Below are 25,677 nucleotides of genomic sequence, written 5' to 3' on the forward strand. Positions count from 1 at the left end.
GAGGGGAGGAGACAATGTAGCCAGGCTCCCGTTTCCTTTCCGCACCGCGTGGAGAGGCGGAGAGAAGAGCGCGAGCGCGCAGAGACTGAGGCAGCCGCGGCGCAAGCAGGTGTTGCTCTCCCAGGGTTGCTGACTGTGAACCCGGCAGCCGGCGAAGCCCCTCCCTCACCTGGACTGGGCCGTCCTTCCTCGCGAAGGTTAACTTTTTAATAAATTATTGTGGTGGTGGTTGTTTTTCTGTCCGGAGAACTCCCTTAGTTGTGTTATGGTGAAGCAGAAGTTCTCCCCACCTGAGCGTGGCATTGCTTCTTCCCTCAGCACTTGGATGTGGTTTAGTTTATTTCGTGGCATTTTTTTTTTAAAGCTATTTTGGGGTCAGGGTGTCAACTTGAATATTGTGGGGGCCCAGGTAAGCCGCGCCCGGCATGATCGATCACATGACGCGCCATTTGAATAGCAATGCCCATCAACTCTGTGGGGGCCCAGACCCCTCAAATATTTTATTGTGGGGGGCCAAAGGCTCCACGGCCCCTAGGAGTCAGCTCCTATATTTGGGGTCACCAGAAACTCTACTTTTGCCCCCAATCCCCAAATGAATAAATGTCATGTGCAGCCTTGTGACAGCATAATGCTTATCCATAATTGAACCTGTGCTTGCCAGTTCCTAGGGACAAGTAATAGAGTTTCCCTGGGCTCATCCAGTTGTCCATCGTCAAAGGCAGAGTTTAAAGTCCTTCCGTCTTTCAAGTCAAGTCAGTCACTATCGCCACCGCCATCATTCCTTCTTATAATGAAGTTGGATGTGTGTACATGGTCATGGCCAAGGGGGGTCAGGGAGGGACAGCTGCCTCCACCCATCACGTAAATCAATGCAAAATACTTTACTAACTGAGGTTCTGTCGCTCCCCCAACACAAAGCCTGCCCCCCCAGCATAAATTCTGGCTACACCCATGTGTGTGCATCAATTCAGAACTGAAGCAGGACCTCCCTGTAGTGATTTCTGAATTTGGGGGACTTATTTGTTGTAAACAAAATCTGCCCTTCTACCCATATGGGGTATCCAAGAGCCCATATAGAGTCCTTACATGGATTCCCTAGTGGTAGGAAAAAATAACAGAGGCCAACCAGAGAATATTGAGAAGCAAAGCAGCTAGTAAGCCTGATCTTTATTGATCTGTTGCAACACACAGGAAAGGAGGAGGACCCCAAACAAAGGTGTGCCTGCCCTTATATAATAGACATTTTAAATTCCCTTACCTGGAGCTCAAGACCACCCCTCCATACATCATGCATACATCACAGAAGGGGTGTAACCCAAGACCACCCCCTCAAACATCATACCTACATCACAGAAAAGGCCGTCTACAACAGAAATTTGAACATTGTTGTTTTTCCTGTGTCAGGTTATCTGATAATGCCTTATCTGATTGCCTTTCCTGGTGGTGTGTCACCCTTTGAAATGGTGATTACTAAATTCCTGTAACAATGGGAAGGTTCCCTGACCCCCTCCCTCCTTGCAGAGAAAACATTTGGTCAGTTTGGGAGTCAAAAATGGTTTTAGGTCCGTCTTCCTGTGCTGATCTATGTATGTGCTTGGTTGGTACGTTTATGAACATTTGTTATATATTTAAGACCTTAAAATTCTTAGAACATTTGCAAATAGCAAGCAGGTTTTTTTTAATGTCAAAAAATAGTCCAAAAAGGACTTACTGTATATTCAATGAACTACTAGGACCTATGGAAGGGTGAGGGCAGTTGAGCCATGGAATGTTGAGCTTGCCAGTTGAATGAAATGAGGTGGTTTCAGGAGGGTGAGGAAGAAGAAACAGCACTATAAGGCTCTTGGGGATGTAATGCAACATTTTGCTGCAAGTCCCCATTGTTCCCTCTGACGCCCGACTTCTAATGTCTGCTTGGAAGCAAAATAGTGCCACTCACTTCCTGCATATGCAAGAAACCACCTGTCGGTTACCTGACATCATAAAAACATCAGCCCCACATCTCAGGACTTTAGAGCATTGTGCAGGACTGTCAAACAATGTATTTTGCTTCGAAAGGCACATTCTAGGAAGAAGACTCAGGCTGTGCTTTAAGAAGCTATTGTTATATGGTAGAAATGGTGCTTCTTTGCAGATTGTGCAATGCAATATTTTACAGACATTCCATAAACTTTATTTTATGAACTTAAGGAAGGGGTGGGGAAGCATGTAAACATGTGCAAAGTTCCTTGCTTAATGGGAAGGCTGGAACATTCAAACAATGATTCACAAGTAGTTGCTGTTCATTTTTCTCTGTAGAAAGGTTGCCTGGGCCATGGAAAGTTCTTCAGATACATTTGGAAAGGATGACTCGGCTGATGTCAAGTTACAAGAATCCAGAGTAGTGACTGAAGAAGAATGGCTGCAGAAATGGGAAACTAACAATATTGGATTTCATAATGAGCAAGGACATCCGTATGTATTCTATCCTCCCATTTTATAATAAAAATTGTTTGTAGAGGTATTTGGCTCTCTCTTGCACACACAGCTTGTTTAAAATACTGTGTTGAGGACTTGTTTGTGAGCAATACGGCAATTTGTTCTGAAGTCTGTTAATTTAAGGTGACTAATCCAAATCAGATTTTTTTGCTTCACTGAATCACAGGATGCAGGGGGACTCCCAACTTTTTTGGCACTGTAGCCAAAACTTCTTCAGTTTTGAAGAAGTTCTGTGGACACTAGTCTCAAAATGGCTGCCATGCCCTGGAGGCATGGCATAACACAAAATTAGAATCTTGTAACCACAGCTCTCCCCCAGCCCTAGACAACCACATGCTTGCAGGGGGAAGTCCTTATGTCCTGCTGGTCCTAGTTGTGGATATCATAAGATATTGATTTCACACACCCACACACAGATGCTGTTGTTGTCTATCCCCTGTACCAGGAAAGAGAAAGATATGCCATGTAACCACACCACACTCACAGTAAAATGCTGTACACAGCACATTCACGCCACAGACCATAGACACACATTCATCTCTGCTTCTCTCTGTGTGTGCCCATTTCTCACCCATGTGTTCATACTCATGGTTCTCACACATATACACAGCCATACATTTATATCTGCCTCTTTCTGTTTGTATATCTCTTTCTCTCATATATCACACATCCCTTCCTTTCCCTCTCTCCTCTCTCTCTCACTCACTCACACACCCACACACACACACACACCTGTTGCGCAAAAATCAACTCCCGGCTTTTCCTTTTTCTATACAACAATAACATCAGCAGGCTCATTCAGAAAATAGTAATAAAAAGTTTTGTTGTTAGGAGTCAGGAACTCATGCAAATCTATCACAAACCACAGAGAGGTCTATCAGTAGGACACACACACACACACACCCTCAATAGCTCAGCAGTAGAGGAGCTTCTTTACATGCACAAAGCTCCCAAGTTGAATGCCTGGCATCTAGAGTTAGGGCTGCCTAAAAACCTGGAAAACTGTTGCCAGTCAGTGTAGACAATAGTAAGCCAAACAAATCAATGGTCTGGCTCAGTTCAAGTCACCTTCCTGTGCTTGTGTTCACCCCTGTTCCAGAGTGTCCCAAGTATAGTTGCAATGTGTTCTCCTAACAGCCCAATTGCACAAATGCAATCCTTGTTTCCAAGCACAATTCAAAGTGTTGATGCTGACCTTTAAAGCCCGAAACAGCCTCGGCTCTGTATACCTGAAGCAGCCTCTCCACCCCCATCGTTCAGCCCGGACACAAAGGTCCAGCTCCAAGAGTCTTCTGGCAGTTCCCTCTCTGTGAGATGTGAAGTTTCAGAGAACCAAGCAGAGTTCTGCTTCTTGGTAGTGGCGCCTGCCCAGTTAAACACCCTCCCATCACATATTAAGGAAATAAACAACTATTTGATTTTTAGAAGCTATCTGAAGGCAGACCTATATAATAATTTTTATTTTATTTTATTTGTTATACCCTGCCCAACTGGCTGTGTTCTCCAGCCATAGGGAAGTTTTTAATGTCTGATGGAGCGTGAGAGGCAGAGGGCCACTAATGTCTGATGTTGTATTATGTTTTTAATATTAAGTTTTAATATTTTGTTGGCTGCTGCCCAGAGTGGCTGGGGCAACCCAGTCAGATGGGTGGCATTTAAATATTCGTCATAGTAGTCGTAGTTGTAGTAACCTGGATGGTTTCATTTATTGTTTGTTTGAAGCTGTCCTTTGCAATGGTTGCAGTGGTTAAAGCATTAAACTTTCCCCTCATAAGCTGTGATTATGTTCCACTTGTATACTCAGTCAGTAAAAATAATATATTCACTTAAAATAATTTCTTTTCTTCTGCAGTCTCCTAAAGAAGTATATGGATATATTTCTCGATGGCAGGAGTGGACTGAAGATATTTTTCCCACTTTGTGGCAAAACCATTGAAATGAAATGGTAACTGACACACCTCTCGCTTTCAGAAACTTTATCTTAGTAGCTTGCTTTTTAAAGGGGTTCTGCTGGGTTAAACCACAGAGCCTAGGACTTGCTGATCAGAAGGTTGGCGGTTCGAATCCCCGTGACGGGGTGAGCTCCCATTGCTCGGTCCCTGCTCCTGCCAACCTAGCAGTTCGAAAGCACGTCAAAGTGCAAGTGGATAAATAGGTACCGCTCTGGTGGGAAGGTAAACGGCATTTTCGTGCGCTGCTCTGGTTTGCCAGAAGCAGCTTAGTCATGCTGGCCACATGACCTGGAAGCTGTATGCCAGCTCCCTTGGCCAATAAAGCAAGATGAGCGCCACAACCCCAGAGTTGGTCACGACTGAACCTAATGGTCAGGGGTCCCCTTTACCTTTACTGAGTTGGAGGAGATACTGCTGCAATTTTAAATGCCTTAATGCTGTGCCTAGTCAATCCACAAGGGAATCCTGTGCATTCTCTATTGAAATGAATGAGATTATGAGCAAGATTATGAGCGTTCAGGCCAGGCTCTCAATAGGTATCCATAGGACTCAGCTGACCATTCTACAACCATAGAGAGGTATGATGCCTGGTGTTTGGAACAAATGGTAACCTGAATAAGTTTGGATATGGCTAATTGTTGTGATGCTGGACTCATCAGTCCATCCAGATGGAAATGGGTTTGGGATACATTAAGGTGGTCTGTCCATGTTGGGTTCATAATCAAGTTTTTACCCAAATGAATCTTTTCATTTTATTTTTATTTTGTAAGCCACAGACGCTTGCACAGCTTGTTATACATCTCACTTTATATCTGAAAGGCATAGGCAAACACTCAGAAAGAACATCCATGATGTTGGGATGCGAGGCGGATTTAGGGGAGTGCGCACTAGGTGCAGAGCCCAGGAGCACTGCAGGAGGTTCTGTTATTTAGAATGGAGCGTGAGAGGCAGAGAGGCACTGAATTTTGGGATCCCAGGGTCTTCCACTGTTGGGACAGTAATGCAAGCATCCACACTTTTTCAAGGAACAGAGCTGGTTTAGATGATAGGGAAGTGACTTTCAAAATTTAAAAGAGAATGACTTAGCCAAATTTCATTGTGGTCCTTAAATCAGAGAAGATGTCACCACCACACTTTGTATGTATGCATTTCTGTACGTGGAGCCTTCCCGTCTCCACAGGGAAACGTGGAGAGCCCATGTCTTCAGATTCTTTGCCCTTACATGTCTTCTCCTAGTCATAGATGTGTGCACCATTTTCATGAATGCCCAGGGGGCTAATTAAGATGACTAGCAAGTACATAAAGAGGTGAGCTTAGAAAGTAGCATCTCAGAAAGAAAAGCAGCTTGCACGAGAACAGAAAAGGAGGTGGACACCATCACTCATAGTTTCTCTGCTTAAAATTCCCTACTCCCAGTGGTACACTTCTTTGCTTTAAAGAAGAAGAAGAAGAAGAAGAAGAGTTTGGATTTGATATCCCGCCTTTCACTCCCTTTAAGGAGTCTCAAAGCGGCTAACATTCTCCTTTCCCTTCCTCCCCCACAACAAACACTCTGTGAGGTGAGTGGGGCTGAGAGACTGTGACTGGCCCAAGGTCACCCAGCAGCTGCATGTGGAGGAGCGGAGACGCGAACCCGGTTACCCAGATTACGTGACTTAACCACTACACCACACTGGCTCTCCCAGTCCTGTGTTGGGGTTCTCTTGCACATACTTGCCTATCCTGAGACACTGGTGGTTGAGGTGTGGCCCTGCAGAGCACCAGCCACGTAGACTTTGACCATTTTTTCTTTGTCGTTGTTTTAAAAAAAAAAACAGAAAGCATAAGTAAACTTGCTGTCTTGTCAACATGTAGGTTAGCTGACATGGGGCACCAAGTCGTTGGTGTCGAAATCAGTGAAAGTGCACTGAAGGATTTTTTCACAGAACAAAAACTTTCATTTTCGGAAGAAGCCATTCCAGGCATCCCTGGTAAATTACTGAAGGTATGTATTGGGGATCGAGGAGATGTTCATTCTAATGTGAATATACCTAATTCACACTCCCTTAATAATAATATACAAGAACCGAAATGCAACCTTCTTTGAAAATTTTTATTTCTCCAAATTTCCCGGTGCAGTTTGTGGGAGTTAAAGTATGCCTGGAAATGTATATATTAGCAAAAATAATATACAGTACAGGGATGCATTATTAGGAGAAATTATTGCAAAATTGCACACAAAAATATGAATTTTAGGAGAAATGCCAGCAAAAATGCATACAATGTTTTGTGTGGATTTTTTAAAAAATAATTCACAAACTGATGCAGAAATGAGGTGAAATGGATTTAAGTAACTCCATGCATTAGATTGCTTTATGGTTGTCTAACAAATAAAACAATAGTTAATATTAATTTTCGATAAAAATATCTTACTAATTGTTCTTTCTGCCTTGTTGTTTTATTTAAATAATGCTAACTCAATGTTATCCCTATTTCTCACTGTAGAGCACAACTGGAAATATTTCTTTGTACTGCTGCAGTATTTTTGACTTCACCAGGTAGGAACAAAATGATGACTCTGAATATTTCTGCAAATTAGAATGGCACTAAGCTCTGTTTGATCTGAACCCATCAAATATTTCCTAAGAAGTAAGGACAGACATTCAGAATATGCTGGATAGAGGATATTTTTCATCTTAATGTGGTAATTGCTGATGCGTCATTATTTCCAGAACAGGGAGGTATCTTTTCCAATTAATTATGATTCAATTTCCAGTTTGCAAGATTAAATATCTCTTGTGAACACTGAAAGTTCTTCAGTGCAGTTACATGTACACAGATTGCAATACTATTGGCTAAGAATTCTTGGTGCTGCCCATAATCTTTGTAAAACTTACCTTTGACTTGAGTAGTATGTGGCCTGCACCCCCAGACCTGATAGTCAAATTTCCCTAGCTGGGGTTAAATCTCTGATCAGCCAATTTTGTTCCTAAATAGAGTGGACTGATTAGGTGGACCGAATTATGATCATCTGCTTCGTTTCAGCATGAGATCTTTAAATAGCATTGTATTACTTTTACTCTCATCATTCTGTTTAGTAACTTAAGGAAATTCCTAGAATGACAGTTTCCATCTCCTCATCCCAGCAGCTCCCTGCATGCTCTGTACACCCCAAAAAGCCTCTAAGGAGGATTGGACGTCCTCTTGAACAATGTGGGGTGGAACACAGGGGATTGCTGAAAGGATAAGTCAAAAGCAGAAAAAGTTCATTCCATGAACTTGTTTTTGTTCATGGAAGGCGTAGCCACTTTCATATGGGGCGGTTGCTTTCCCATGTTTATAGGATGCAGACTGTTCATTTTGACCTTCAGCTTCATTGAATGCTCTGGATGAAAATTCCAATTGCATCATCTGGGTGGCTCTTGCTTAAGCAGACTGAGAGCTCTGTGCAGTAATTTAAAACCCCACTGCTTTTTTATGCAACATCTGTCTTTCCTGTCTAGAGCATAAAACTGTGGTTGTTACAGCTTCTGATATGCAATGCTTCCTCCCTCTCTCCTGCTCCTTGTAGCGCCATCACTGGCAAGTTCGATGCGATTTGGGACAGGGGATCTCTAGTTGCTGTTAACCCTTGTGACAGAGAACGGTTAGTAACTATCGCTGAAATTTATACTGTGTTGATGTTGATACCTACTCTCCGTCCTTTGCTAAAGCCTCTGGCTTCAAGGAAAGAATAATTTCCTCTTTGGCATCATTGAATAACTTGTACAAGCCACTCTGCCACTTGAGGCTACTCAAGTTCCATAATACCCAGTTCCATAATACAGTGGTACCTCGGGATGCGAACGGGATCCGTTCTGGAGCCCCATTCGCATCGTGAATAGAATGTAAGATGCGACTCCACATGCGCGGGTTGCATTTTGGCGCTTCCGCACATGCACGTGACATCATTTTAAGCGTCTGCACATGCGCGAGCAGCAAAACCCGGAAGTAACACACTCCGTTACTTCCAGGTTGCCGCGGAGCGCAACCTGAAAGCGCTCATCCTGAATCACATTCAGCCCGAGGTATGACTGTAAATGGAATAGCAATGGAAATCCCTGACTTGTTGAAGTTAAGCCTAAAGCAGTTGCCTCACAAACCAGCCCAACAGGCAAGGGACCACATGGAGTGTGGGTGAAGTGCTTATTTCCAGGCCAGAAGGTCTGACCTTTTAAGGGACTCTGGTTTTAAAAGTGGGGCAGGGCCTATGAGAGGTGAACTGGAGGCAGAGGCTCAGGTTTGTCCATTTCCCATTCTGTAACAATACTCTGTACTTTGTTGTTACAGAGCTCCACTAAAGATGAACCCACAAATGTCAAAGTTTTGTGCTAGATTTTGGGAGATAATAGAGCTTTGTTACAGTGGCCCTGCAATGGAGATTTGTTACAGTGCTGGGGCAATCCTTTCTTTGTTAGGGAGATTGCTTGTTAATGGCCCAAAATGAGCATGTTTCCTTGATGAGAACAAATGCCCAGATAGGTTTGCAAGGAAGAAACTGAGTGGAGTAGCAAATCTGCTACTTCCATAGAAGTGCAAATGCTGCTTTTCTCCAGTTAGCATTTATCTCTTTGTAAATGAACCAAGTATTTTTAAAAGGCCATAAAACTCAAGTTCCCTCTCCTCCAACGGGAACTGAATCCAGGAAGGTCTTACTGCTTGGGGAAGTGGGAACTGTGTGATTGTGTTAAAATCCACTGCCTGAAGTGACACAGTGTTTGGGCTTCTTAATTTTCTTTTTAGCTATAGCCAGTTGATATTATCACTAATGAACAGCAGGTGTCATTGTCTACTAGCAACCTGTTTATATGACCCAAGCAAACATAAAGGTAAGATATTATGACTGAATTCCATCTTGACATTGTAAAAATCCTACTTATAAATCATGCAGCCTGGTTTCTTGGGAAAGGGTGACCTTTTGTGACTAAAGATATTATGGAACTCAGGCATGGGCCCAACATGAGATTTTGAGGCAGCACACGTTCAGCAAGACTGAAAAGTCAGGTTTCCCAAATGTCTGTTGGTCTGTGATCCCAGTGCACATTCGATTTCCCCCATTATTACTTGCCTACTTTTTCATTCTAAAATTGGGCTCCAGGCAACTTATAAAAATTCTAGTTAAAATGCAATGGAGAAGGTTGTAGCTCAGCAGTAGAGCATCTGCGTTGCATGCAGAAAGTCCCAAGTTCAATCCCTGGCTGGAAATGGCCCTGTGTGAAATCCTAGACAGCTGCTGCCAGATGTTGTAGACAATGCTCAGCATAAGGCAGCTTTCTATGTTCCTAATTCAATGCAAAAACAAGATAGCGGGTCAAGGGATAACAACATAAAAGAATCCAAGTGTTTGTAGATTTCTACTGCCAGTTGATTTCAAAAAGATGCAATTAAGGTTAATATTTAGGGATCAGGAGCAAGCCACTGTACAAGGCTTACCCATGCAATTTCCCACTTTCTCATAAATTGCACCCATCCTTCTTAACTAGATTTGGCAGTACAAGTGGCCCTTACCAAACTGGCTTGAAATTGAACAGGTTGCATATGTAAACTCGTGTAGGGTTCTTAAAGTGAATTTATGGCCATACTTAGTTTGATTTCTCCTTATTAATTGGTTGGTTTCTTTTTCAGGTCCACCCTTCTATGTTCCTGATTCTGAAGTGAAACATTTATTTGGTGAGTCAGCTGAACAATGGTTTTGACTTCTGTCAAAATGCATGTGGCAGACCCAGCGTGCATTCACGATGTAGGAGCAAACTGGGTGTTTTTCCACTGACAAAAGACAGTGATGCTGTTTGAGAATGTTTGCTTCCTAAGCAGAATCCAATGGCATGCGGAGTCTGAAAATAGACACCAGAAATGTATCAGAGCCCTCAAAAACCATTACTTCCCCAATTTCTTTTTTCTGCTGATTATTTTGTGCTAGGGAAAAGAAACTTGAACCTGCACGTCTAGTCTAACAGATCCTGTCTCCTTGTGATGCAAGGTTACCTTCAATACAGAGCCCTAGTAATTTAACCTAAATTCTTGGACCATTCATTATTCTCTTTAAATGTTTCAGATTGCCTACCTGTTCATAAAGGTGGCATCCTTCATCTTGCTTCTCCCTAATTTCTTTAGACAATGCCTGCTCTGTGGATTTGAGCATGGTGGTGCTGTTCCAGTTTCATCTAAGTCTGGCTCCAGCCTGTGCAATCTGCACATCGTCACACAATTCTCTCCACTGCTATCAGCAGATGCAGGAGTTATACCCTAATAAAAATACTGGTTCTGCTATCCTTGTCACTGCCAGGAGTGCTGTGGCTGCCTACTCTGGTTTCTTACTGCACAATATGTGCACACAGGGTAATGTGATCACTGTATACAAGTATCACAGTGTTTGTAAATGCAGCCTCACTGTGTGTGTTTGTATCCCGTAGCCCTTTTATCATATATGTGAACAATGCAGTGTGCCTTTTTGCTCGCGTGATTTGGAGTCAAACTGTGCAGGCAAAGGAACATATTTCACCTGCCTTTAGATTAACCACGGTCTGTTGGGTATGGATGACCTGACAAGCAGCATCTAATCTAAACTGGAAGGGAAAGCTTCTAAACTCCTAATGGCTATACAGAAGAAAAAGGTGGGGAGCACACTAAACTTGATGTGGCTAATTCCCATCATGCTCAACTATTATTTGGCTCAGGGGTAGCCAGTGTGGTGTTCTCCAAGTACTATGGACTACAGCTCCCATATCAGCTCCAGCCAGCATGGGATGATGGGAGTTGTAGTCCATCACCTCTGAAGGGCGCCACATTGACTAACTTTGTTTTAGCGTGGCATCCAAATGAGACCATTCATGGCTGTTGCGAGGGCTTAACTTCTGCTTGCTTAAATGAATGAATGGCCCAAGTGAGAAGACTTTGTCTCTAACAAAATTTATCCCTGGCAAAACACAAAGCAAGCTTTACTTGTCCGTCTCTAGATCAGTAATTTCTTGTTCTTACTTTCCTTTCAGGCAAATCCTGTGATATTACATGTCTTGAAAAAGTCGATGGCTTAGCAGAGAGGCCTAAAAAGTGGGGTTTAGATTACTTTTGGGAGGTGCTATACATGCTTGTGTTAAAATAGCCAAGAAAGATAATAAGCATCTTGGGCTGCAGGTCTGTACTCAATTACCTTGAAATAAGTCCCACTGAATGGAGAACTCTTCAGAGTAAACATGTATAAGATATTCCTGTTAAACGTGGGAGGGTGCAGCTCTTTACTGAACATTTGAACATTATACAAAATGAATAATTCTCTAGCTATTAGATTTGACTTATAAAATCTGTACTTCAAACTCATTTTATGTGAAGTTCCATATAAAAGTCACATTATTTTTGTCTGTTTTGCCTTCTGAATTATTTCACTATAAATACAGTTTTGTAAAGTTGCCAACCTCAACCTTTTTCTATCTAGTCCTCAAATAATGTGAAGAGGCAGTCTCCTTAGCCATATTAATACTCAACAGCAGACATGTATAGCATTGCTATATTCAGAGAGATGTATTGTTATGTAATTGCCAGCTTTCCAGTTTTAGGAGATCCTTTCACAAGGTCAGCTTCAATTTAAGGAAAGGATACTGGTGACATACTGGAGTTAAGAGTTGTTGCTGTTGTTTTTTGTACCGTTTTTTATTTACAAATGTACAGGTTGAGCAGGAGGAAGCAAGCACACACCCAGATAGATTGTACTACTTTTGTGACAGCATCAGTTCATCCCTAATATCTGAGAAATTCCTAGCCCCACATGTTACCACCAAAATCAGCAATACTGAAGGTAAATTATCAGCAAAGCGGTGGAAAACTTTATACTCATATGATTTCTGTAGGTTACAATGGAGACAGCTTCAAGGTACAGTCTGTGCGTAGTGAACACATCTTAGTGGAAGCTGCTTCATAAAGTATGTCGAAACAAAATTTAAAAATTCCTTCCAGTAGCACCTTAGAGACCAACTAAGTTTGTTATTGGTATGAGCTTTTGTGTGCATGCACACTTCTTCAGATACATACTTTATATGGCATTCATACCTGCTTTGGGTACATGAGCATTTCCTACAGCAGACATGTAATGTGTAAGGGTAGACAGAGTTCTGTTTGTTTGAAACCTTTTTACACCACTCTTCAGTCAAAAAAACCTCTCAGTAGAGCAGACATAAGCTTAATAATAAAAAGTAGCTTCTTCCCACAGAATTACAATGGAAAGCACCTGATACAAAAGGAGAAATGGATGAGGACTAGAGGGTGGGAGTGGGGAAGAGACAACAAAGTCAGGCACCAGCTTCTAAAGTTACATTATTACAATGATCAGCGGGTTAAGAGAGTGTAGGAGCCAAACGGAGCTGGCCTCTCAGCAGAGCCACTTGACAACACAGTGAGCATTTTCAGGGGAACGGCAGCAAATCAAGGCTTCCTGGTGTGTATGTCTGCTCCTCTTACTGTACTTTCACTAAGGTTTCCTGAAATAGTTTAGCCATAGGAAACATGAAAGCCATATAAAAGTGTGAAGCGCTTCTGATTCAGAAACATTGAATGGATCAAACCACATGAGGTATATAGCCACTCCTCCTTTGCCTCACTGAGTTATCACTTAAACCAGGCATTCCCAATTTATTTGGGGCCCACTACCTACTTGATTCCGTAAACTCATCCCCAGTGCCCCCTACCCTATAAAAAGCATTATTCAGACCCTGTAAGGATCCCACTAGGAAGATAATAACACAATGAACTTCAAAACAGTGGTGATTAATTGCAGCATGGGATTCAGAATCCAGTTAAAACTAAAATAGATCAACTTGATCCAGTGATACTAGCTATTCAAAGTCTGATAGTCTAGGGTTCCAACACATCTGGACATATCCAGAATACCACATTTGTCAGCAGTGTCCTTGCAGAAATCAGTCAAAAAATGTCTGGGAAAATTCGGATGTATGTCAGCCCATGTCAGCAGTGCCGATCTTTGCAGATTTCCCCTTAGAATGACTTTGGCACCTTCCCACTGCCTCCTTTCCTCTTAGCGGCCTCCTTTGGGAGCCACTGGCTTAAACCAATAGAACAGGACAGTGTAGGCATTATTAGTTCAGTTGCCAGAATGACTGGTGTCATTCATTACCTGAATTGCCTTGTGTCTATATGAACCCTTCTGATTCAGCTGTTCCCTCTGCTTCTGCCATTCCATACCTTTATTACAAGTGTCTTTTCCATACTGTGAAGAAAACCCTGCAGCTGAGGAAACAGCTGCTGTCACAATAACCCTTTCTTTTGCTTGGGGAGGGGGAACTGAGAGGCACCAGCCAGGAGAAGCAGCTGGTGGCACATGTAGCAAGAGAGCACTTTCCTCCCTCTGTATTCCATCCGGGTGCTTTTCCACAGGAAAGTGGAGAAGCATTCTGTCAAGGGCAGGATGGTGTTCATGCTGTTTTCTTTTTTTAACAGTTTGAACATTCACAAGACAGGGGAAAAGGCTGCCTGTCATTTGAAAACAGTGCCAAACAGGCCTGGGATGGTCACTTGGCTTGAATGAGCAACTACCGTATTTTTTGCTCTATAAGACTCAATTTTTCCCTCCTAAAAAAGTAAGGGGAAATGTGTGTGCGTCTTATGGAGCGAATGCAGACTGTGCAGCTATCCCAAAAGCCAGAACAGCAAGAGGGATTGCTGCTTTCACTGCGCAGCGTGAAAAACTAGGTGCGTCTTGTGGTCTGGTGTGTCTTATAGAGCGAAAAATACGGTAAGTTGAGATTTTGTCAAGAATGGCAACTTAAATGAGGCAGGGCAGGACTTCCTTTAGAAAAAGAACAGTTGATTGGTAAACCATTATTCACTCAACCCCACTATGAAGGTCCCTTGGAAGGGATGAAAATAGTATTTTGTGATCGCTTCTCGGCCTTTTGGCTAAGATCAAGTGAAAATAGTATTTTGTGCATGGGAAAGGGGTGGGAATTTAAGGTACAACAGGGTTCTTCTGTGCAACCTCCCAAGAGCTTTGTTAAAACACACACACACGGCTCTCTGTTTTTTAATCAATTAAAATAAATCTAAAGCAATCCAGAACATGTCAAGCTGCACTCACACCCACACAAATATTCTGTCTGCTATGCAATGGTTAAAATAATAATAATAATAATAAAAATAATAAATAATTTATTATTTATACCCCACCCATCTGGCTGGGTTTCCCCAAGCACTCTGAACGGCTCCCAACAGAAAATAATAATAATGCGATAAAACATCAAACATTAAAAACTTCCCTAAACAGGGCTGCCTTTAGATGTCTTCTAAAAGTCAGATAGTTGTTTATTTCCTTGACATCTGACGGGAGGGAGTTCCACAGGGTGGGAGCAACTACCAAGAAGGCCCTCTGCATGGTTTCCTGTAACCTCACTTCTTGCAGTGAGGGAACCACCAGAAGGCCCTTAGCGCTGGACCTCAGTGTCCGGGCTGGACAATAGGAGCCACTCCATGGGGATGGGAGGAGAATGAAGTCAGGAGGACAAAAGGGGGCAGCGACTGGGGGAGAGGAAGCACCAGCAGCAGGAAAGAGGACAGAGTTAGATACAAGTAGATCTAGAAGAAAGTGAGACAGCAAATTTGCAAAATAAATAGGAGTCAGCCACAAGGGCAGCCTTAGGTCAATGGTGTACCTGATCTCTCTCTAAATAATTAATCCTATTTTTTTAAAGAAAACACTACCAAAATGGTTGGCTTTTGTTATACCTGAGGGCAGAGTCTCTAGTAAATCTATAAATGTTTCTCATGCTGAAGTCCACAAGACAGCCTTTGAAACCAACTTTACACCCCGCCTCTGCCCCCACCATTTATTTGTTTTAGTGGACTTTAATTGAACAGTGATCCTTGAGAAGTGGAATGATACAGTAAACCCAAACATGCTGGGTTCAATTTATACGGGTAAAGATGGGCACCTTACCAGTATTCAGGTTCATATTGCAATTGAATCAGGAGCATATTTATTCCCATTTTCACGCAAGCTAAAAATAAACACTGGAAAGAGAAGGTGAATACATGAATGGCAGGTGCCCTTGTGAATCTGTTGCTTTATTGTAAAGTTTCCTCAAGGGGGCAGCAAACTACAACCAACGCTGCCATTGTGGAATATCGCTGTCGAGTTCATTGCACTCACTCTGCACGAAGGCCTCTCTCTCTCTGATGTAAGAGGGTCTTGTGACTGCACCCACGTGACCACATGGCATAGGACACCACCAGCAGAGCAACAATCCTCTTAAGAGTTGCACAAATGTCTGCCAAGGCCAGTGACAGCATGCAGACCATGACAGAGCTGCTTGACCAGACAGAGAACAGTCTGCTCGAATGCAAAGTGTGCTTTGAAAAATACAACCAGCAGAAAAAGCACCGGCCAAGGAACTTGCCATGCGGACATGTCATGTGCCTGGAGTGTGTCACATCACTGGCCCATCCCCGGAGTTTGAAGCTGGAGTGCCCTTTCTGCCGCAGGGCTTGCAAATCTTCCGAGACCAGCGACTGCTTGCCGTTGTTGCACCTGATGGAGATCTTGAGCTCTTCATCCATCAGTGTTCCGGTTTCAGGAAGGACCGTTGGAGCAGCTGAGGATGTGGTGATGCCAGCATCTCAGGTCTTAACATTTCACCTGTCTTTCGGAGGATGGGGAACCCTGGTCAACCCGACAGGGATTGCTGTGTGCCAGAGGTCTGCCTGCCTAGCGGTGGCTCACGACGGCAAGAAGAGGATTAAGCTGTTCAGTTTCAACGGGCGCGTCATACAGCAGTTTGGAGAAAGAGGGAAGGCAGGAAATGACATCAGGTACCCGACCGATGTCACAATCACCCTGGACGGCCATATTGCAGTCACGGACAGCGGGGATCGTTCTGTCAAAGTGTTTGACTTCAACGGCAGGGGAAAGCTGGTTATCTCCGAGTCCTTTGGTTTACCTTGGGGTCTGGATACTACGCCTCAGAACGATGTGATCATGACCGATTCAGTGGCAGGTGCTCTGTATCGCTTGACAGCGGACTTTAAGCGGGGGGAATTAAAGGGGGTGGAAAAACTCTGCTCTAATTTGTGCGACCCGAGGAAAGTGGCTGTTTCTCAGGCCTCTGGGGCCATTGCTGTCATAGAGCATTCAATGGCGAAAGGACCAAGCTGCGGCTGCACCATGCTGAAAGTATTCGCTGCAGACATGCAGCTCATAAGCCAGGTGGACACTTTTGGCCTCAGTCTAGTATTTCCTTCCAAAATATATGCCAGTGATGTGACCTTCAGCAGGGAAGGTCAAGTAATAGTAACCGATGGCTATAACCAAGCAGTCTTCTGCCTTGGAAAACCTGAAGAGTTCCCTATGTGTAAACCTATCATTACCCAAGGTCTTACTTACCCTTTGGCATTAGCTTTCACACCAGACAGTTCTCTGATTGTCTTGGATGGCGGAGATCATTCTTTAAAAGTATTCACAGCTAGCTGAAATATGGGGGTGTGTTGCTTTCACATTGCCTGATCCAGTTCACAGCTTAACAGAGACTATGTGGAAGCTCTTTGTGCCTAACACCCCAACTTCTTTCAGGATAGCTGATTAAATTGATGGATTATGTCGAAATGGCTAAAATGACCGGAAGAATTAGAAATCAGGAAGACCACAATTTTAATAAGGAATGGGGGGAATTTATAATTCATCTTAAAAGCCATTGTAAACAGTTAAAATCGATAGTAGGATTGGAATAATGTTTGTAGTTTAATGGTGAATTTCGAACACAACGGAGAGGTAAAAGATTTGGATCATTATAAAAGATGCAGGAGGAAATGATTAACAATAGGACCCACAAAGCAGAGGAGGGAAGCTCAGGAGATTCTTTGGAATCTTGTTTCTGTGTTGTATGTTGGATATGTGACGGTAAAATTATAATCTGAAAAACCAAATAAATAAATTGAGAGAGAGGGAGAGAGAAGTTGATATGAATCTTATCCATGTTGTGTATTGTGGAATCAGTCCAGTGGATGTGAACTAGACTACTTAAGGCTGTAATACGTACTGTAACCACAGGCTAGTGAGGAAATCCCACTGATCTAAGGTGCTGGATGTTTATGTTGGCTATTGCCAAAGGTGTTACTTTAGTTGGGTATTAGAGAAGCTGTATGTGAAGAATGCTGGGCTGTAGACAGGCTTGTGTTTCCCTTGGATTTTCGATGGCACATGTGAAAGCCCACTTTCAGCCAGAATATATGACTGCCCCCCCTTGCATAAGCAAATGAGTGTTTAAGAGAATGGGCAGCATCTGTTAGTGCAGCCTTCCCCCAATCTGGTACCCTCTGGGTCTTTTGGACCACAGATTCCATTCACTCCAGCTGTATCACCTTCCCAGCTAGCACTGGTGACAGTTGCAGTCCAAAACATCTGGAGGATACCAGGTTTAGGAAGTTATGTTTTATGACATTGCACTGGCCATTGTAAGCTGACCCAAGAAATTCAACACTGTGGCAGCATTAGTCAGGGCTGCTACACTGGGGATAGATGCCTTCACCAGATGTGTTGCCAGGTCATCCTGCAAAGCATTTAAGCGGAACAAAGTGGGGCAGAGAAGGGGCATGTTCAGGATGGTGGAGGCATGGGAATGACTCATGGCCATGCCATTAAACCAGCTTTTTCCACACACCTTGAAGCCAGTTAAACTAGTGCAAACCTGCCTTTTCAAGGGTGTTCCGCTGGGTGTATATTTTATAGAACAGATCATCTCCATCTGTTTTATACTGGATACCTCTGAATCTGTCATTGACCGTTGTAACTACACATATTTATAGAAGGAGTGCCTGTTTGGCTCGTTATATTATATATTTTTTCCATTGCAGATTTAAAAGAAACTGTGATCTTAATTGTATTTTTTCAGTTGTTGCTTAAATATAAAAAATGTAAAAACTCTTTATTTTGATGACTGTAAAGTGCCGAACTGCGCCTTACACACAGCTGTGCTTCTTTTTTATGAGTTTCAGTTAAAAAACAATGGGGGGGAGGGCTGCTTAACCATTTCCCTTCTGGCTGTTTTTCTGCAAACCCCCCCCCCTTTCATTCCATAGAAGAAAAAATACAGGTGCCAATATAATATTTCCTGTACAGAGAAACACACCTGGGGTTAATTTTGAGTTGGGGGAGGCAGCTGGAAGAAAAGTGACATAACCCCTCCTTCCTGCCATTTTTCGACTGAAATTTGTGGCCTCAAAGGCTGTTTTTAGTTTTTAAAAATCATACACATCAGAAAGAAAGATTCCTTTGGTTGCATCTTGCCCCGCACCCCGCTACAATACATAATCTTTGTTGCTGTTAGAAACAGAAGGCCCAGTGTATTGCTGGTAACGCTAGACACAATTTATTTCTGTTTTCTTAAATATAACATAGAAGTGTTTTTAGAATGTTATTGAGATAAGCTTAAAGAATCTCTGATCATGGGATAATCAGGCTGTTAGGATGAGGGGGCGGGAATGTAGTGCCTTTTCCCCACTAGTTATTCTGGTAGAACTGTTACCTTCCTCTTTGATAAGTTAAGGAAGAAATAAATTAAAAACTCATGAAATACTACAAAAAAGTTTTAACATTACAGGTTGACCTGGAAGGAAAGGTATCAAGATATTGATGACTCAGGACCTTGTGAGATTATTTTTTTTTTAAATCTCATTGTGTTTAATAATGAAATAAAGATAGTCATTTTCTCTTTTCCTTTGGTTGTGGGGAAAATGTTGGAAGTCCAGTACCTACTTGTGGCAAAAAATTGTGGAATTACATTAGCATGGAAAGGACCCAGTGAACTCTGAGGTATATCTTCCTTTTCATCTGCAAATGTGATCTTTTTAATGATGAAATTGTCACTGTATCATGCCATGCTGCTGTTGATTAGGTAGCACTTTTCTCTGGCTGACTCAGCAGTTCACCCTACTACACACTGAGAGCCAAAACAGACACCATTGAGATGGTGGTAGGAAGGGAAGAGATTTGGATATAAGGAAGATTAAACTATGAATTATATATATATATATATATATTTAAAGTTGGAGCCTAAGTTAGTTGTACTTAATAGCTACTGAAAAAATGGGATGGACAGAGTCATGACTTATGTTGCATTTGGGGGGGGGCACCAAATTTTGGCCTTGCACAGGGCTCCACTGAAATTTGAAAAACCAAAGTCCTCCCCCGATTTGTTACAGTTGTTTTAAATATCCCACAAGATAAACTATGGCAACATTATTAATACAACTTGTCCAATAGCTCAGGGCCGAAATAGACTTGATGTGAGGGAATCTATAACTGGATCGCAGGACTTTTTGTTTTTATTTGAAATAATCCACAAGACTTGAATCTTTCAGCATCCTACTAAAAACTGCCCCCACCGTGAAATCTGTAATGCCTTCACACCTACATTATGAATTTTATTTATGAATGTGCAGTTCTGTTTTCTTAGAATAGTCTTCCATGTTTTATGTCTCCCAGTGCATTTGGGAGTACTGTGGATGCCCCATGGAAATGAACGGATGCTGCTGCCTCGATCCTTGAATTATCAGATGCTCCATCTATGGCCAGCTTTCTCTTTACATTGAAAAACACCATTATCATGCCTTTCTACTGGTCTATTTAAGTTTGTTGGAATTCCAGATAAATGTGAGCACTGTATGTTGCAAGACAACATGTACAACAGTGATTCCCCTCCCCACTGAGTTTTATCTTCATCACCCTGTCACATGCAATGATTCAGTGAATTTCAAATCACATTGTTTTCAGTTAAGAGCTAGTAGTAGGCATAGCAACCCATCCAAAAAAATGTTTCTTATGATTCTGTTTTCTCAAACCTTAATGAAAATAAGTGGCTTAGTCTAATGCGTTGACTATGCTTTGAACGCAAGTGGAGGAATCTGCAGTTTTGCAGGAGGAGGAGGAAGAGATGGGCAGTGAAAAAAGGATATTTTGCCAAACCCGTGTTTGCAAACCTGATCCAACTACCGTAACATGGTTTTTCCAGCAAGCACATCTCTTGCCCTGCACATACTATTTGCTAGATCAGGAACCATGGCTCAAAACGGGATCTGCAACCACTTTCCCATCCCAGTATGAATGCTGTTTTGCGCATCCCGCATTGCTTTCAGTGGAATTAGTGCTCAGGTGCATGTCCTGATGGAGACGCACATTTGTGAATGCAAATGAGTGTGAATGCAGAACTGCTGAAAGCAACACACTGTAGACAGAACATGTCTGATTTGCCTCTCAGTCATTTAAACTGTCTCAGAACCCCACCACAGATGTCTTTCCTATTGTGCATTTACAGTGATTTGTTTTTATGATAGTATCGGGATGGTCAATACTCTTTCTTCCTACATAAGTTCGGGGGCAGCCATAGCTGCTTTGTTTCCAGTCGGTGTATGACAAGTAGCTTCCTGCTGAATTTCATCCCACAAATGGTTTGTGGATTTTCTTTAGTCCCACACTGATTGCACTATAGAGCAAGTGTGACTTGCCAGACAGCAATGCAGGAACATCAGGGGATATTGTGGAACAACTAATAAAGTGGACTGGCGTAGGGGTGATCCTTTATAAATCCACCACTGTGGATGCACTTATTGTGTTATTGCTCATGCCCCCTTGCCACAGAAACTATCCTTCAGAGGGGGAGAAATTGAAGAAGTACACCACCCCAGAAACCAATTGCCTATTCCCCATGATCCTTTAAACCGCGAAGGCTGTTAAGAGGTGCAAATTTTATATCAGAAACAGAAAATGTGTTCTGCACAGACAATACTGCATAAAAATACTTATTTAACAAATGCAAAGACTTTAAAATTCTACAGCACAACTCTCAGGTGGCAGCAGTTCCAAGAAGCAGAGATCTAAGCTCCAAATAGAATTTGGGAATAGGACTGCCAATTGACCTTTATTTTTATTTAATTTTGTAAGTTCATCCTTAGTTGCCAAGTAATGGCCTTTAGAAGAATAAGATATTGTGTAAGTGTCTCAAGTGTCTCCAACCCATTAGGGACGAATGCCAACAGGCTTCCTTTGGCAAACCCCTGTCTGAATCTCCAGAGAGCTGCTTAGGGGATGGCCCAGATGCTTTTGAACAGAAAATGACTGGTAGGGAAAGGGTTAGGTAAAGACCCTTTCATTTCTCGCTGCTTTGCTCAAAATCACTCTTTTGAAACTGCCTTCCAGTATATATTCAGGCTTCCTTATACTTGTACTTTGACTCTCATTCATGAAAAGAGTATTTGTGGTGTATTTGTTGCTTTCCCTGACAACTCTTGTAGTTTTAAGGTGTGGGGTATCATTTTTAATAACTCGAAATAAGAGGCAGATACAGAAACAATAACTAAACAGCCAGTGAATGCTCTATCTGGATATTTATGAGAACTTATCAGCAAGCCAAGTTTATAAGTAGCTAGCAGCAGCAATGTACATATTATCTGTGTGTGTGTGTGTATGTGTGTGTGTGTGTGTGTGTTTGTGTGTGTGGACAGATACATTTGGAGTAGCTTTACAGGTTGTGGGATCCTACCATTATGGTGAACTTTACTACTTATTTGCTAATCCAGGAAGGTAAGCAAATGGGCTGCCCATTTTATAGAAAGCTGGTGCTTACTCATTATAGTTTGGAATGATAGCTTTCAGGATGATCTACATCTTTTCACAGGTCACTCTTAAAGTGCAAAGTTGTACAATTTCCTTCCTTATGTATTGCTGTCTGAAAACGAAATTTAAAAAAAAATAAATTTGTCCCGAATACATAAATAATAACCTAACAGTATTTACCAGCCGGCCTCCTGCTTTGTTTTGTCAGGAGCCCCTCATCTCAATTCAGGATTCATGTTCACAATAGAACTGTGGGGATCTGCTTCAGCCATACTTGCATACCAGACATTCTTTATTGTAATGATGAAGAGAGTGAATGCTTTTTTAGGGAGGGGCGAATAATGGAAGGCTTGTCCTTTCCGCAGCTCATGCTCATTTATGTTGTACATGTCACAAACTGAATGTGGCAGTTAATTGCTTTTTAGGGGGTAAGCAATTCATTTTCCAGAGCTGGGTGTGCAGAAACGAGAACTTAAAGTGAATGTGGTAGGGCAAAGAACCTCAAATATAGGAACTTTGAACCTCTAATCTCTTTTTCAAAGGTAATCACTGTGTTCTACATTAGAAGAAAAGGCGACTGAGAGTCAATATCTTCCTTTCTCTTTCTCTCTCGCACAATGCTTCACTTATGATTCCTGTCTAGCCATCATAAAACATACCACCGCAGTGGCATTTGCGGGATTGATTAAACTATTGATTAGACAAAAGAAATCTGTCTTTCTCCTGTTGTCTGAGAGAACTGTGTGTGCCTGACTGCTGTTACAAACTGTAAAACTTTGTTGGTGGGGTTCCTAAAAAAACCTGAAGATTTTTGATGTGTAATTTGCAGGCATCAAGAAAACCTCATTTTATGGCTTGGCAAATGACATTAAAAAGAACAAAACACCACAAAGCTGTTTAGCTTCCATCTGAGAACTTGTTAAATCCTAAATAACATTCTTGCTGCATCCTGAAATAGTTTAAAGCAGTGTGGCTTGGATAAAGGTTAGCCTGAAGACCTCTGGCCAGAAAAGCCCCCTCCCTGACTTTTTGCAACCACCTGGGGAAATTATTTGTGGGAACACCCAAGGCCCACCCAGTCACTGTCCAAGTGGAGAGGGAAGAATGCTGGTGTCCTACAGCTCAATCGCTCCTTCTTCTCTCCCTGGATTCAGATGCCCATGGTGGACTTGGTAAGCATGTTTTGAGTCTGTTGCAGCTGGTCGCACTGCACAACCCACTTGTGGAAGACAGCGAGGACAAGAAGAGAGGGCACTGAGGACAGAAGCTAAAAGGAAATGAGAGACTGGAGGAAGGAAAAAAGAGAACATAAGAAGAACCCTGGTAGGTCATATAATCTAGTCCAGCATCCTGTTCTCACAGTGGCCAACCAGATTTTATTTATTTATTTGACTTTATATACCGCCCTATACCTGCAGATCTCAGGGTGGTTCAGCAGATGCCTATGGGATGCCCGCAAGCAGGACAGAAGTGCAATGGCACTCTCCGGGCTTATGATTCTCAGCAACTGATATTCAGAGGCATAATGCTTTCCAAAGCAAACCCTGCATACAAGCACTCCCCAATGCAACCTTTTGTTGCAGGTCCCATTTGTCTGCTATACAAATCTGACAGTTTAGAGGTACAGTGCAATTCTCCTTCCAACACTATTTGACGCCAAAAAATTGCTTTGTTGTTGTTTCATCCCTGGGATAGCAAAGAAATCATTTAAGTAAACATGTAAGTAAATCAGGGGTGCCTGATGCAAAATGGTTAATGCAGTTATATTTATCGAACTGCCTTCTGATGACATAACAGTACACAACTTTTAAAGCTATACACAGCGATTCCCCATTGCTTATAGCACAAGGCAGCTAAAGTCAAGACAAGTGCGATCATAATTGAACTTTAACATGCTTTACTTTAGTTGGACTGTGCCTTTAACTGTGTTCTCTCTGTATGTGATCAATATTGCATATGAATAAGTTTATTGTACATTGCTTAAAATCAAAAATCACTTTCCCCCCTGCCCCTTACTGAAATAATCCATGGCTTGGGCCAGCGCCTAAGTCACAAATTTTCCATTGATATTTATAAACCAGGTTATAGTAAATATTTAATTTTATCATGACATCTTACTCATCAGTACAACCTCATTTCTCTGGATGTGAAATGCTTTGGAATTGTTTTACATCCTACTTAAAACAAATTCCACATTGCCTATGGCACTGGGATCAAATGAGAAAAACATTGTTTTTGAGAAGCAAGTAGCTTTGCGGGTGCCAGAATAATTTAGTAATAGCTGGCTCATTTTGTCAGATTTAATAATAGAATGGGGGGGAGGGTATCATTGTTTCTTCTTACTATTTTGAGAGTATAGGGTTATTTTCTACAGTTTTAATTCAACATCATTAAAGTAAGTTATTCATGCAGAAGTATTTATCAAAACATGTTTATGTACCTTTTCTGTTGTGTTGCATGGTAACTGGAATGCACCACAAAATCCAAAATGGTTTGGATCCAGACTAAAGGAGTCTGCAGTCCTCTTCCCATTTACCTGGGGAAAGCCCCATTAAACTCAGAAGGATCTAGGTATGATCTATCAGATGTCTGCACTGTTAGTCATCAATTCCACTGAAATAAACAGGACTTGTTAGCTATATGACTAATTTGTCCAATTGCTTTAAATGGGACTAATGTGTGACTAACATGCTTAATCCTGTGCTAAATCCCTTTACTTACTCCTGCGTGTGTACAGAAGTGCAAATTTAAGATTAGATCAAATTCATTCCAATTGCTGGATTAGTTCAAAGATGTTACAAAGATGTACATCTAATTGCCTCAAGACCTCAGAAAGATACGGGCAATGATGGATCCCACCTCAAAAATTATTGTGACTTAAAAAGGCTGCTTTTAACATTTCGGAGTATGTAGATGAACTCTGGATCACCAACAATAAGAAAACCTTTATTAATTACAATAGTCAAACTCAAATCTGTATATACAGTTTAAAAAATAACACCAAAGAACATATGATACAAATTGTCCCAATGAAGTTCAGCAAGAATAAAGTGTAGATCTCTTCTTCCTTGGCTGGGAGGGAGGGGTCCACCATTCTGGGATCCAGCTCAGGTGCAAAATGTCTTGGGTACGCCTCAACATCAAGTGATTGAATCGTCAGAAGGAAAATACATTTGAATGCACTCCTAGTTTTTCCTTTTGAATTTGCCACCTTTCTCTCTGGGGCAAGATTTAATCCATGACGTATGGAAGGACTTTAATATGGGGACTGGAAGGTGGGGGAGCAGGAGACATTTTGGGGGAGGCCTGGGAGTAATCAGAATTGTGTTGAAATTATATATAACCAGTATAAAATGATACTTTGTAAGGGGTATGTCTTTTTGGATCTCTTTGAATACGTATCAATAAATAAATTTAAAATTGAAAGAGGAGAAAGAAGGAAAATAGCGAGAGAGAGAAATGGGTTATATGTTGCAGGAAGGGGGCTAAAGATCTCAAAAAGTTGGGACGCCCCTGTCATTCTTGTTAAAAGTGCAGTTCTTAAACTGTGCTCAGAAAGGGCTCAAGTGAAAAGCACAGAGTGGAGCTGAATAACTCGGGAAGCTTTATAATTCAAGATGCTGC

At 42.0% G+C, this 25,677-nt stretch overlaps 2 protein-coding genes and 1 long non-coding RNA gene across 3 annotated transcripts in view; 2 read left to right on the plus strand and 1 right to left on the minus strand.

The window, feature by feature from the left end:
• LOC310681724 overlaps nt 1-12,727 on the minus strand; it is a 122,865-nt gene extending 110,138 nt beyond the window's left edge. Inside the window, exon 1 of the long non-coding RNA XR_014513553.1 lies at nt 12,405-12,727. This is a non-coding gene — a long non-coding RNA (uncharacterized lncRNA). The remainder of the gene's footprint in view (nt 1-12,404) is intronic.
• TPMT (thiopurine S-methyltransferase) lies at nt 36-11,806 on the plus strand. The gene is made up of 9 exons (XM_083449675.1): nt 36-197; nt 2,299-2,454; nt 4,331-4,423; nt 6,285-6,414; nt 6,915-6,967; nt 7,981-8,055; nt 9,192-9,277; nt 10,074-10,118; nt 11,438-11,806. The coding sequence occupies exons 2-9, from the start codon at nt 2,315-2,317 to the stop codon at nt 11,548-11,550; spliced, it is 735 nt and encodes a 244-aa protein (XP_083305801.1). The 5' UTR covers nt 36-197; nt 2,299-2,314; the 3' UTR covers nt 11,551-11,806.
• A 2,449-nt stretch (nt 12,728-15,176) lies between the features above and the next one.
• Nucleotides 15,177-22,945, plus strand: NHLRC1 (NHL repeat containing E3 ubiquitin protein ligase 1). The gene has a single exon (XM_083449572.1). It carries the CDS (start codon nt 15,715-15,717, stop codon nt 16,915-16,917), a length of 1,203 nt encoding a protein of 400 aa, XP_083305698.1. The 5' UTR covers nt 15,177-15,714; the 3' UTR covers nt 16,918-22,945.
• The last annotated feature ends 2,732 nt before the right edge of the window (nt 22,946-25,677 follow it).

The sequence above is a fragment of the Podarcis tiliguerta genome (assembly GCF_965153285.1).
Source record: "Podarcis tiliguerta genome assembly, chromosome: 7".
NCBI lineage: Eukaryota > Metazoa > Chordata > Lepidosauria > Squamata > Lacertidae > Podarcis > Podarcis tiliguerta.

Coding starts and splice junctions, on each gene's coding strand:
- TPMT (XM_083449675.1), top strand. CDS start 2,315: ATGGAAAGTTCTTCAGATACATTTGGAAAGGATGACTCGGCTGATGTC. Junction 6,968..7,980: donor AGTATTTTTGACTTCACCAG/GTAGGAACAAAA, acceptor TGCTCCTTGTAG/CGCCATCACTGGCAAGTTCG. Junction 9,278..10,073: donor TGACCCAAGCAAACATAAAG/GTAAGATATTAT, acceptor TTTCTTTTTCAG/GTCCACCCTTCTATGTTCCT.
- NHLRC1 (XM_083449572.1), top strand. CDS start 15,715: ATGTCTGCCAAGGCCAGTGACAGCATGCAGACCATGACAGAGCTGCTT.